Source organism: Spinacia oleracea, chromosome 4, assembly GCF_020520425.1.
Source record: "Spinacia oleracea cultivar Varoflay chromosome 4, BTI_SOV_V1, whole genome shotgun sequence".
In the NCBI taxonomy this organism is placed as follows: domain Eukaryota; kingdom Viridiplantae; phylum Streptophyta; class Magnoliopsida; order Caryophyllales; family Amaranthaceae; genus Spinacia; species Spinacia oleracea.
In genome coordinates, this window is record NC_079490.1 from 135,261,654 (window position 1) to 135,274,716 (window position 13,063).

General features: G+C 37.3%; 2 protein-coding genes across 2 annotated transcripts; both read right to left on the reverse strand.

Moving 5' to 3' along the window:
- On the reverse strand, window positions 1-1,491 carry LOC110806081 (F-box protein At2g17036-like). Its single transcript, XM_022011718.1, has one exon. It carries the CDS (start codon window positions 1,489-1,491, stop codon window positions 1-3), a length of 1,491 nt encoding a protein of 496 aa, XP_021867410.1.
- A 3,633-nt stretch (window positions 1,492-5,124) lies between these two features.
- LOC110806082 (probable LRR receptor-like serine/threonine-protein kinase At4g37250) lies at window positions 5,125-12,689 on the reverse strand. Its single transcript, XM_022011719.2, has 2 exons — window positions 10,643-12,689; window positions 5,125-6,018 (listed from the first exon to the last, which is right to left on the reverse strand). The coding sequence occupies exons 1-2, from the start codon at window positions 12,369-12,371 to the stop codon at window positions 5,354-5,356; spliced, it is 2,394 nt and encodes a 797-aa protein (XP_021867411.1). The 5' UTR covers window positions 12,372-12,689; the 3' UTR covers window positions 5,125-5,353.
- Window positions 12,690-13,063: the final 374 nt, after the last annotated feature.

Genomic DNA, 13,063 nt, shown 5'->3' on the forward strand with positions numbered 1-13,063 from the left:
TTACCAATCGTCACTAAACTTCAAGTTATGCAGAATGACAACATCATTACCTCGACTCGGACATCTCCAAATGACCCAAGCAGGAGGCGGGAAGAACAACCCTGTATATTTGTGCTTTCCCAACTTCTCAAAGCTGACAATACCCTTCTCCTCCTCCTTTTCTGTGTTATGCTGGTACATCTTGAAATACATCCAATAAGATGCAAATGTCAGATTCTTCAGTCCCTTTGGAACACCATAGTCAAACATCATCGGAAATGGCCATGTAAACATACAAATAGACCCAGGTCTCCAACCAGGGGCGTTCTTCGACGCCGACAGTAGCGAAAACGACGAGTCATACCCTATGAAGAAGATGTTGTCCCCTATATTAGCTACTCTTTCCCAAGAGTTGTCCTCCATTTCTCTCCCTTCCTTTAGCACAAAGTAAAACATAATCAATTTCTGTTCGGCAGCTTCCTCCTTTTGATAGCTATCACTATCAACCTCATCATGATCTGGATTTGCAACTATAACCATGAACAACCAACCATTTGAGGGAACCAACAAAATATTCCCAAGCAGAAACTTGCAACCATCGATTACCAAACTGTAACAATCATTCAGTTCTTCGCCCTTAATATCAGGGAGACCGAAGAATTCCATCTTCGGGATTTCACGTTTACCATAATCATCAACATCAATTACACCCATTCGCCACCCAGTTAATTCGATGGCGTGAAATTTACCATTATTGTAGGCAATGTCGAGTATACGCCATTTATGCTCAAAGGTTTCTTCGAATTTCGTGTTCTTCTTGTCGCCTAACCTCCACAGCACTAAACCTCCTTCGTCGCCTTTGCCGGGAGTCTCAAGCTGAGCCAAAACAGCAAAGAGATACCGCGATTTGAAATTCCACCCACCCACAACTTTCTTGGCTCCAGATTCGAGCTTCACATCATCAGAATCGATATCCGACCCACCCACAACACACCAGGAGCTACAAAGTTGTTGGATACGACAACTTAGAAGGTTTATTTCAGCAGTGATGGGTGGGGAAGAAAAGAAGTAGTCGTGAACATTTAAAGGGTTGAAAATATGCCATGTATTAGGCCCGGTTTGACCCATTCTGGCCACCCATTGACCGCCATGGACTGGGTTGAGAGGAGAGAGTAAGTAGAATCGGGTTTGAATGAGGAGAAGTAAGCGGTTGTTGTGAAAGCCAGGGATTTGAAAACGATCTGGAACTTTGGGGATGATAGAAAGAGGGAGAGAAGATCTCCATGAAGGACAGACACCTCGAATGCGGGGGATGTCGATTATCATGTCGAGGTATTTCAACAGATTTTGGAGGATGTCAGAGGGTAGACTTGCCCAATTTTGTGACTGTTCATCTTTGGTGGAGCTACTTGTGGTAGAAGTAGGAGTGGTGGTGGTGGTGGTGGAGGCGGAGGCGGTGGCGGTGGTTGTGGAGGTGAGGTTTTTCGAGGGTTTAACAGTGCAGGTATCCATGGCAGGGGAAATGAAGTGGTATTTTCTGGGTAATAAAATGGAAAGAAGGTGGAAGTTGTACTGCGTCAGTGTAAACTGTAAAGGGAGCGGTATAAATAGGAGGAACTCACTTAACTGACCTACTGTGAAAGGGTATGGGCTAATACCCAAATATTCCGGTTCAAGTAGTGAATGTGATACACTGATGCATAGTATTCGTAGGCTACTACTGGGCTGATAATGTGTGTGGTCATATGGTTCAATTGTGCTATGATCCAAATGGGTGTTGCAGTGTTGGATGATTGAGACTTGAAAAGTTAAGAGTGGAGTAATACAAAGTAGGTCAAATTAGTACTAAGCTACTACATATATGGACATATTCAAATCAAACCGATACAAACACTACTCCCTTCGTCCCCTTAATACTCAGTTTAAGATATTTGAATTGACTTATTAATTTAATATGTGTTAGTTGATAGTGGGGTATTTTTTTTTAATATAATTAGTGTGAAATGTGTAAGGAGTGGGGAATGGTGAGTGGGGGGTGGGGGTGTGAATTTTTAAATGATTTTTTGTAGGGAGTGAGGGTGTAGGTGGGATAGTAGGTAAGTGTGAGAAATAATATAATATTGGTATAAATTTCCATTTATAGAAGCGGTGCAAGTATTAAGGGACGACCCGAAAAAGAAAGCGGTGCGAATATTAAGGGACGGAGGGAGTAATAGCAATATCTGTCATAATTTATCACAACAAAAACTTGATTAGTGAATAATAATCATGAAAGGCCAATGTAGGAGCAATCATTCAATGATACTGAAAGCTTCTCGATGAAATATGAGTCTCTAAATGATGAAAATTGTGAAAGGTAATTAAGTCACTAAATATGTTTTATTTGCAGATTCATTTTAGTATCTCATCCCATCATTGCAAGATTTTTATGTTCTTAATCCTTTCCCTAATTAAAACGAAGGAAAAAAAGTTAAGGAGAAAAAAAAAGTTAAGGAACAAAGGTGTGTTTACTGTAGATTGTTTTTTTTACTCCGTATTAAATCATTTTACGGGATAATTATTTTCAAGAAACAAATTACATGAAAATAATTACGAAATAGAAAAAAAATATGTAGATGAAATAAGTGTTATTTAATGCGTTCATCAAAATTGGTAAGTTATATAAACAATATTTTTTTATACATTCTTTCATTTTTTAGGTTAGGTTATGATTTTTTTGAAGATTGAAGTTGTTGCTGATGAAGCAGCCACTGATGCTCCTGCTTCTTCTTTTCCCGACTCTGAATTATGTTCTAACAACAATTAGAAAATGTCTTCAATGTTGTGAAACGATTATATTTAGCTTACAAAACATAAGATTAGCTTATCTAAAACTTGTTCTTCCTGCTTTGGTACCTATGTTTGCTTATGTTTGGTTATGATTTTTGGAAGATTGAAGTTGTTGATGATGAAATGGCTCTTGTTGCTTATGCTCTTGTTGTCAGGCTCTGTTCTCTTCACCTTATTTTCACTTATTTCAGGTCTGATAAGATAAGATAAAATAATATAAAATAAGGGCCAATAAGATAAGATAAGATAAGTTCAGGGTCAATAAAGTAAGATAAGATAAGATAAGTTCAGGGTCAATAAGATAAGATAATTAAGATAAGATAAATATTACATAAGGTTATACTATAAGTTTCAATAAGATAAGGGTCAATAAGATAAGATAATGGTCAATAAGATAAGATAAGATAAGGGTCAATAAGTTCAGATAAGATAAGATAAGTGAAATTCAGGTGAAGAGAACACTACTAGAATTGAAGTTGTTGATGATGAAGCGACTCTTATTGCTTCTGCTCTTGTTGTTTCCGACTCTTAAGGTATATTTTGTTCTCACCAATATATGACCGACTAACCACTTTTTCAGTACCCAAGACTACTGTGCAATTACACTGAGTAAACTTTTCCCAAAACTAAATCAGTATATATACTGGGTCAACAATATTTTACAATAAAATACCAATGCAAATATGCTTAATTTGCTTAAAAATGTACTTTCTTGTTGTGGAAATATCACACCATTGGTTTTTTACACTATTTTTGCCAATTTTTGTAATTCGTACGTAAGGAAATTTTAGTCATTTGGGATCATGTTAGATTGGTATCGATATATATTTTCTAAATATTAATATTTATAATTTTTACTTGCACACGATTTGAGATATTAAGAGTCAAAGTAATGGTTAGATGAGTAAACATCAACCATGGTGCGATATTTTCGAAACGGATGAAGTATAAAAATTAAGAAATCTTGTTATGCGTAATCAACCTTAGTAATTTTCTATCTAAAAATCATGTAGGAAATTAAACTAGAAACCAAACATTAAAAATACTCAAAACCAAAATCGATTTTAATACTACGTACAAGAGAAAGAATGGTTACCCTATGACGAATTTATCAAGTAATCTTCTAAATTTGAACAACATAGAAACATGTCCTTCAACATTCGAAAATATTTAATTTGGAAAGACTGAGATTTGAAAGAAGAAGGTATGAACCAAAAAAGAAAGAAAGAGAAGTATGAAGAGGGAGAGAAGCTTGTGGGCTACTAGGCCAAATATGAGCCCAAGTTAATTGTGTGCATGACGGACTCAATGAGTAACATTTGAGAGGTTTTCTAAATATCAAGTAGCTTGCGATGAAATTGGACACATGTCATCAAATTTGAAAAATTCTAACAAGATGGCAGATAAACTAGCTTAGAATTGCAGGAATGCTAATGCGGAGACTTTTGTGAAACAAAACTATCTCCCATCCCCCATTGCTTATCAAGATTTAAATTTGGAGGACCATAGGCCTCATGTAACGTGTAACGTAACTTAAATACTTGTTAGCTCTTTTGTGTTATGCTCTCCTGTTTTGGAAAAAAAAAACATTAACTAGGCGTGAACCGGGTCAGGGGTTAAAAAATCACAATATCTGGTGCAACTAGATGAACTGTTTCTGGCCTGTTTCGAGTTTTATGACCTCCAAATAGACAGGCAATGCACTGGTATACATAACAAGTACAAAGTAAATGTAGATTTAACACACATAAAAGTAGATTAATTAATACAGTAAGCGAAACTTTAAGCTCCTTATATAATGCTACATTCTGTTTTTCAAACAAGACAATTGACTGAATTATATTGATGGCATCTTTGATTATCGTTCTTGTCGCCTTTGCCAGTGAGTTAATAGAGTATATTACTTCCAGAATTTAGAAGGTCGGAGAAAGTCCCAAACCTTCGACTTTAGTTGATAATCATCATCGAGGAAGAGCTATTAACTCTCGATTTCGATGGAATGTTAGCCTTATGAAAGCAAGGTGACAGACATTAGTTTAAAATACTGGCCAATTCCAACAAATTAAGCAATTATGTAAAGTATCCATAAGTCATTGATGAACAACCAATTGTCTGTTGGTTCAGTGGTGATTGGGGCTGAACTTGGTAGGGAGAACCCGTGTTCGATCCCCCACAACAACAATTGGGAGGGGACTGGAACCTATCAACCCAGAACTCGCCCCGAATCCGGATTAGCCCTAAGGGTATTCGTCTCATCCGACGTGTGTTATGTAAGCGCTTACTTAATACTCCATGCATCACTCACACGCAATGACCTTACTTAATACTTTATCATAATATCATCGGAAAGTTATTACAAGCAGTCAATCCTACAAAGAAAAATACCATAATTTAACTAAAATTCTTATGACGCGTTGGTGCATCAACTATTCACACACTCCATTTTCACTTGTATGTGAAAAGACAAAGGTCAAAAAGATGGACATTCTTGTACTACTACATACATAGAAGTATAGTTTTAAAAAATTAAAAAAAGGGTAGGGAATTAAACAAAAGACAATGAGACCTTCTCAAGGACTTGGAGAGCTTCTTTCATAGAGGGTCTCTTTTGGGCCACCATAGATGCACAACTAAACCCTAACTTAAAAATACCCATCATAGCTTCTTCTTTGCCCTGTATTTCAGCCCTAAGTGCAACATCAGCTATCCTCAAAACCCAATATCTATCCTCAAGCCCAGAACTTGGGGTCCATTGGCCCAATTCTCTGTCCAAGTACACTTTACCTGTTAGAAGTTCAAGCAACACTATCCCAAAAGAGTACACATCCCATTTTGGGTTGGGCTTGAGATTCTTCAACGACTCAGGGGCATGGTAAGGCGATCCGACCCCGTTAGTATTCCCAAACGGGTTGATATACGGGCTTCCACTCACCGAAAGGTCTTGATTACCGTCGTACGAGCCCATGGATCTTGTGCTCCCAAATTGACGGGACGAACTACCTTTGTTGGTGCCATGAACAAGCCAACTAAGCCCGAGATCGCTAATGATAGGTTCCATGTCTTGTGTCAAGAGGATGTTACTTGGTTTAATGTTAGCATGTACATATCTCTTGTCATGAATGTAGCTTAGTCCCCTAGCTAGTCCTCTTGCTATCCTTAACCGGGCTTCTAGTGGTAAATGATATGGTGTAGAAGTAGAACCACCCTTCTCTATAATTATCACCGCAAAAAAAAATCACATGAATTAGTGAAAGATAAAGTAGGCGCATTAAACAAACAAAAGATGACAATATGACACAACTAAAGCAAATTCACATTGAAAAGAACTCAAACAATAACATAACTAACTTTATTTATTAGTGTATTATAGGGTACTTTTTATGTTTTACCGTAGTACTCCCTCCGTCCCTTAATACTCGCACCGTTTTGACTGGACACGCTTGCCAATGCACAACTTTGACCACCAATATCTTTAACGACATATTATAAAAACTTATAAAAATATTAATATTTTGAAAATATATATTAAGATGAAGACAACAATATATTATATACTAATATTTTTTCATATACTAGAACTAAAACAGGGTCAAAGTGAATTATGTAAATAGTGCAAAAAGTCAAAACGATGCGAGTATTAAGGGACAGAGGGAGTAGCACATATTGAAGCAAATAAACCATTTCTTTAGCTATGAGCCTATGATACAATATTTTGCCTAAGTATGGTAAGATGAAAGAACTCTCATAGATCGGAACCTCATATCCAGGGAAGCGATGAGGAAATGATGAGGGAATTCTGGCCCTCAAGAACCAAAACACGTACTTAAAATCTCTAAAAAGTACGCTAAATGAATATCTTAGGAACTTTACAAAACTCCCTTAAATTAAGGTATATTAGAATACTTTTTACAGCAAATAAAATAAATCCTTTCCTTAACCGTATGAATATCCATTATTTGAGAGAGAAAGCATTAAAAAGAAGATTGTTTTATAGAATAAAGTGGAACGTTGGTTTTGAGTACCTGTTAACTTTACTGACTAACAGGCCAGAATATGGTTGGAAAAAAATACCACCGACAACAAAGAAAGAGAACAAAAAGTTTTTAGCTGATGCCTGATTGTAGTCACTTTGAGTACAACTACAGGCAAAATAAGCATGCACAGAATGCTATTATAGTAACGTACGTTAGTATTCTTTTTTTTTAACGTAGAGTATGTATATCAAACACCTTATTTTGGTGTTAAGGAGAGAGAAGTGAATAAAAATTTATAAATTAGGTAGAGAGAAAAGTGAGAACGAAATAGAGAGTGAAAGCAAAGAAAATTGGTGTCCATGAATACCAAATGAAAAACCAAAATCTCGTATAAAGAGTTTGACATGTGGCATATGGGGGACCAAAAATATTGATTTTTTTTAATTACAAAATTAGTTTTTGGGCCCGAGCGATGCCCCGGGTTACCACGTTAGAAACATTTTCATTTTTTCTTTTTTCTTTTCGCAATGATATAATGGCTTTTTTATTTAAACACAATGTTAGAGGTTCAAACCTTATGCAAACCATATTTCACATAGAGCGTCATGTGTCATGTAAACTTCTTTTGAAACGTCTTTTAATATATACTTCCTCAGTTCTTTTTAAATGACACAATTATTTAGACACGTTTGCCAACGGACGATTTCAAACATTAATATCTCTAATTATGGATAAAGAAAAATTGTAAAAAGTTGATATTTAAAAAATATTTATTGAGACGAATCTAACAAGACCCCACACGACTATGTTTTTTCTTAAGTATAAACCACAACAGGAAGTCAAAGAAGTTTGTATGAATAGTGCCCAAAATCCAATTGTGTCATGTAAATAAGAACAGAGGAAGTGGTAAAGATGATTTCAACGACCTAATTTTATTGTGTTAAATAAATGTAGGTGGGTGTGGATGATGCAGGAGAGATATGAAATTTTTCTTGTTTGATAAATGTTGTTAAATATGGTTAGTGTTGGTGCTGGAGAAAGAGAAAAGGTAAAATATTATATTTTATTAGGTTGAATACCAAAATATTGGTGTTTGATAAACATGCTCTTAATACTATAATGAGTGGAATAACGTTCGAACATGTACACTATAGCATCAATTGTAGGCTCACTCTTAATTTGCCCCCTCTTAGTCTCTCTCCTTGTACACCTCATCACCCCCTCTTAACAAGAGTTAGCTAACAAAAACACCAAGAAATAGACTATCTCTTAAACACTACCTCTTATCTAGTTTTTTAATATTTTTAATTTTATTTTTAATATAAAAAGCAACCAAAATACATCAAATTCTTCCACCTCATCCCCACTCTTATTTTTAAGAGCTACCTCTTATTTAGAGGAAGTCACAATCAACCTCTAAATAAGATAAGAGTTAGCTCTTATTTTTTAAGAGGTAACTCTTAAATTTTCTCTCTCTTTAAGAGTGGGCTAAGAGTAAGCCACAGTTGATGCTCTTAGAGCAACAATAAGGGTAGACTCTTATTTAGGGGGTTCTTACTCTCTTTCTTATGACACCTAAGCATCAACTCCAAATAAGAGCTCCTTTCCAAAAATTGTAGAAATGGGCTAACTCTTAACACTACCTCTTATTCTCTCTTATCCTATTATTTTATTTTATTTTCATGCAAAAATGTTGACATGGCACTAGCTCTTATTTATTGGAGCTAGCTCTTATTTCAGAATTTTTACTTACAAACTCTAATTAAGAGTCTCCCATTTCTCACCTAAGAACTAACTCTTAATTTTTCTCTCTCCTTAAGAGACACCTAAGAGCCTCCCCTTATTCATGCTCTTACATGTCCTCGGCATTTTTTTATTATTATTATTAGGTACGAAAAAAGGGTCCTACTAAACCTATATCTATCACAAGTTAGTGAATCCAACTCTGTAGGTCTATATTTAAATCATTCTCAAGCATTTCACATCTATATGATTTGACTCTGTGACCTCTAACTCTAAATCACAGGCGAGTTCTCAACCAACTCAGGTTGGTTATGCCCTCAATATCTACCATAAGGCCAAAACCCTATTGGTACACGCGAATATTTATGTCTTCATACTCCCTTCATCTCGTATTACTTGTTGTGTTTGACCAAATTTACGAGCATTTTGTTCAAAATGGAGCAAATAAAATTAAAAGGAGGGAGTATTTTGTTCAAAATGGAGCAAATAAAATTAAAAGGAGGGAGTACATAAAACGGGAAGCAAAAAAGTGGTTAATGGACCCACCAGGCCACCACCAAGCTAATTATTGAAAGCATAGTCCTGTAGTTTTCTTGATTGGGCCAAATTTTGATATGATATGTTCTAATCTAAATTGTGATTTTAGCCCGTGACACAAGGGGAACGAAATTTCCTAAATTTTACTCCACTTATCAACTGTTTGGGTGTCTGTCTGTCTGGACCAATTTTGCTTTAAAATCAGTGTATAACAAAACTGCTCATATGGTGTGGCAGAACTAGCAGAAGTGAGATTTACTCCTACCATCAATAGCCTCCCAAAACATGAATGTGACAGTAGAGTAGATGGAGAATACGCCCAAGAGGGTGGATTTTCCGTCTTTGGCCGTGCTTGGCCGTTTTTTACTCCCCGTGTTTTTGTAACGAAAAATATAACAAACATCATACATCGAAATCTAGTTCAAAGCACCTTAAAGGTGAATATTGTCTAGATAGATGGGTGGTAATCTATCCACTGAGCTAAGAGACGTGATAGAACAATACTGGGTAGGGGTCACCTTGGCCACTACTCGATTTGTGGATTGGATATTCAATAACGTTCACTGTATAGTTTGCAATTTGACTTTATATTAAGTGTCAGATTTGACTGTATACTCCGTATTCAGTAGGATAGTGAGCAGTCGTGCTCAATCTCAATTAACGGGCAATGAATTCCCTAGGGTGACTAAAATTTCTCTTATTCTCCACACTAGATCACTTAATTCTCTTTGCTTCTGTTTTTCCGTTTATTGTTTTTACTACTCCCTACTATTTGTGACCTTAATCATTCTACTTTAGACAAATAACACGGGTTTTGAGGCTAAGTCACAAGAGCTTAACAAAGAAAAACATAGTAAAGCAATGTCATTATGGCGCATGTTAGACTGTTAGTTACTTGTAGCTTTTTGGTAAACAACAAATTGCATAAGACGCCCAAAAAATTGCTGTTTTTCCTAGATAAATGACCCCAATAAACTGTGTTTTTCTTGGTCCTTTTATTTATGAGCTAAATTAATCTACTTGGCAACTCTGTCAGTTTACTATAAACAGTGTCATTTACCTAATTTGAAGACAAATTATGCTGGCCTAATTATAAACTATCACAATAACAACTATTTAACCTACTTGTATAACATTTCTGTAAGATATCAATTTGTCAAAATTCTATCCCGTATCAAACAACCCAAAACTGTTTAAATGGACAGAAAAAGAATTAAATGACCAAATCATATCCATTAGAAAAACATAATAACATGTTACTTAATTAATAACATGTTCATATGAGACCCCATTGGCATAGTGTTAATCGGGTTGGATCATGTTACTAATTTAGTAACATGCCTATACGAACGGTCGACTCAATTAAGAATTTAAGATCCATCAGGTTATACTCGGGTTGGGTCATGGCTCATAATTTAGCCCCCCCGGTTGGACAATTTTGTTACTAGTGAGCAGACCAAAGTTTATGCATGCATCATTAATTTTTTTTTTTTTTAAAGTGTTACACTTGCTTAAATCGGCCATTCTTTATCAAAAAAAAAAGAGGAAAATTGAAAACAGGGTAAGAGATATGAACTTACTGTAAGCAGAAGTAGCAAGGCTGCCATTAGAGACATAATCGTAGATGACAAGCTTCTCATCAGCAGCCCAATAAAAGCCACGAACACGAACCAAATTCGGATGCCGAACCTTAGCAATTGCCTTAATATGTCCGTCAAAATCTCTCAACTTATTAACTGCAATCTCCCCTAGCCTCCTTACAGCAAATGCAGACCCATCTTGTAACACAGCCTTGTACACTATACTCGACCCACTTGCTCCCAATATATACGCTGACGCCTTCAACAGCGTCTCCGCTTCGAGTTCCGTCTCTCCGTCCACCATCACCAACGTTCCTCCCCCTTCTCCACCACCACCTCCTCCGCCACCAGAATCCCCATTCTGTCTATTCTTCTGATCATCATTATCATCATCAGAATCATCGTTATCGCTGTCGGAACTAGTCCTAGTATCGGTTGTTGCCCCTTCTTCACTGTCTCCACCTTTGATACAATAAGTGAAACACTTTTTATGCATCTTATTAGGAACCACAGTTGTTGTTGCACTGTTAATTTGAACCAAGAAATGATCATTGCCTAAAGTAGTTGTTGGCGCTTTCTTTCCTGGAGGGAGATTGCTACTGTTAATATTATCATTGTTATCTTTTTTAACGCTTTGCTGGTGTTGAACCCGCTTGTTTCTGAGTTGGTATAAGTAAAAGAACACAACCCCTAAAATACCAACTCCAGCTAAGTCAGCTACTGTAATTCCAACAATGGCGGCGGGTTTTAGACCGTTGTTGTGACCACCCGAGGAGGTAGTTGAGTCTGAGTCTGAGTTGATAGGTTTGGGGATGACAGCAATGGCAGGGGAGATTGTAACAGAGACATTTGGTGGGGTGGAAAGTGTTGAAGGAATCACACACAAATTCTTCAACGGCTTCCCGCATAACTCCTGATTCCCGGAGAAGAACTCCGGGTTTTGACCCAAGAAAGGTTTCGACCTGGGGACTTGACCCGTTAAGTTATTGTAAGAAACGTCAATGGTTGCGTTTTCCGGCATACCTTCGCCAAAATCCGCCGGAATTTCGCCGGAAATTTTATTGTAGGAGAGATTCAAGTACCGCAGAGTGGGCCCCACGCCGAGATCAGACGGCAGGGAGCCATTAAAGAGGTTGGAAGAAAGGTCGAGAATCTCAAGGGAAGGGGGGAAACCAGAGGGGACACTCCCGGAAAAGTAATTCCCTTTGAGAGACAAAACCGTCAAGTTACTAAACCCAGAGGTGAAATTCACGGGAAGGGGCCCACCAAAGGCGTTATCAGAGAGGTTAAGAAAGCTCAAGGAAGAGTGGGAAATGACCGGAATATCCCCATAAATAACATTAGAGGAAAGAGAAAGCACTTGAAGCTCAGAAGCATTGAAAAGCGTACCGGGTAAGGTACCATTGAAGAAATTATTGGATAAATCGAGGTGTTGGAGGTGTTCAATGAGGCCAAGATCAGAAGGTATAGAACCCAGCAACTGATTACCAGGAAGCGCTAAGGTGATGACACGTTGATCGGGGCTGCAAACGACACCGTTCCATAAGCAAGGAGTTTGGTCAAGGTAATCCCATGAAGTTAGTACAGATAAAGGGTCATTAAGAATGGAGTATTTGAGGGAAAGAAGGAAGGTTCCATCTGAGTTAAGGGAAACAAGTTGGTTGAACTGAAGAGAGAGAATGATGAATGGGAAGAAGAGATGAGAGAGAAATGAGGTCATTTTGGTCATTTGTGGGTGACAACTGAATTCATGGAGGGAGAGGGAGGGGGTAAAATGGAGGGGAGGAGAGGAGAGGAGAGAGAAAGAGGTTGAAGAAAAGGAAGAGTTATTGGTGAGGTTGTTTTGGTGAACCAGAAGTGAGTGTGTCTGGGAAAGACAGAAGGTGTGTTAGTTTGTTTGTTTGGTGATAATGATGGGGGGGAAGTTGGGGTTGAGTCAAAGTATGCGCCAAATATAGAAAAGGTATTAAGAATAGTTAGCCTTGTTTTTGCAGTGAGAGTTTCTTTTGTGGAGAGAGAATCTTTGAATGATTTTTTTTTTTTACTAAAGGACATGATCGAGTACATGAATTGGAACTTTGCAGGTTATACACAGGTGAAATAAAGTCCACCTTTCCCATTTGCATTGATTTTGTTTCCCTCTTGGGCTTTGGATGTACACTTAACACTTGTTGACTTTAGTGGGTCGGGTTGGACATGACGTTGGTTGCAACTTGTAAGTTTTTTTTTTTTTTTTTGCGAATGAGCCACAAGGGCGGGGATGAGAATCGATCCCATGATCACCTGAAACCGGGATGGAAGCTCTAACCAACTGAGCTATCCATCACTCTCGGTTGCAACTTGTAAGTCGAGAGGTGGCGAACATGTCGTTTTGATAAAACTCAATTATTCATTACTTGGATTTTGAGTCAAGGCAAGTTC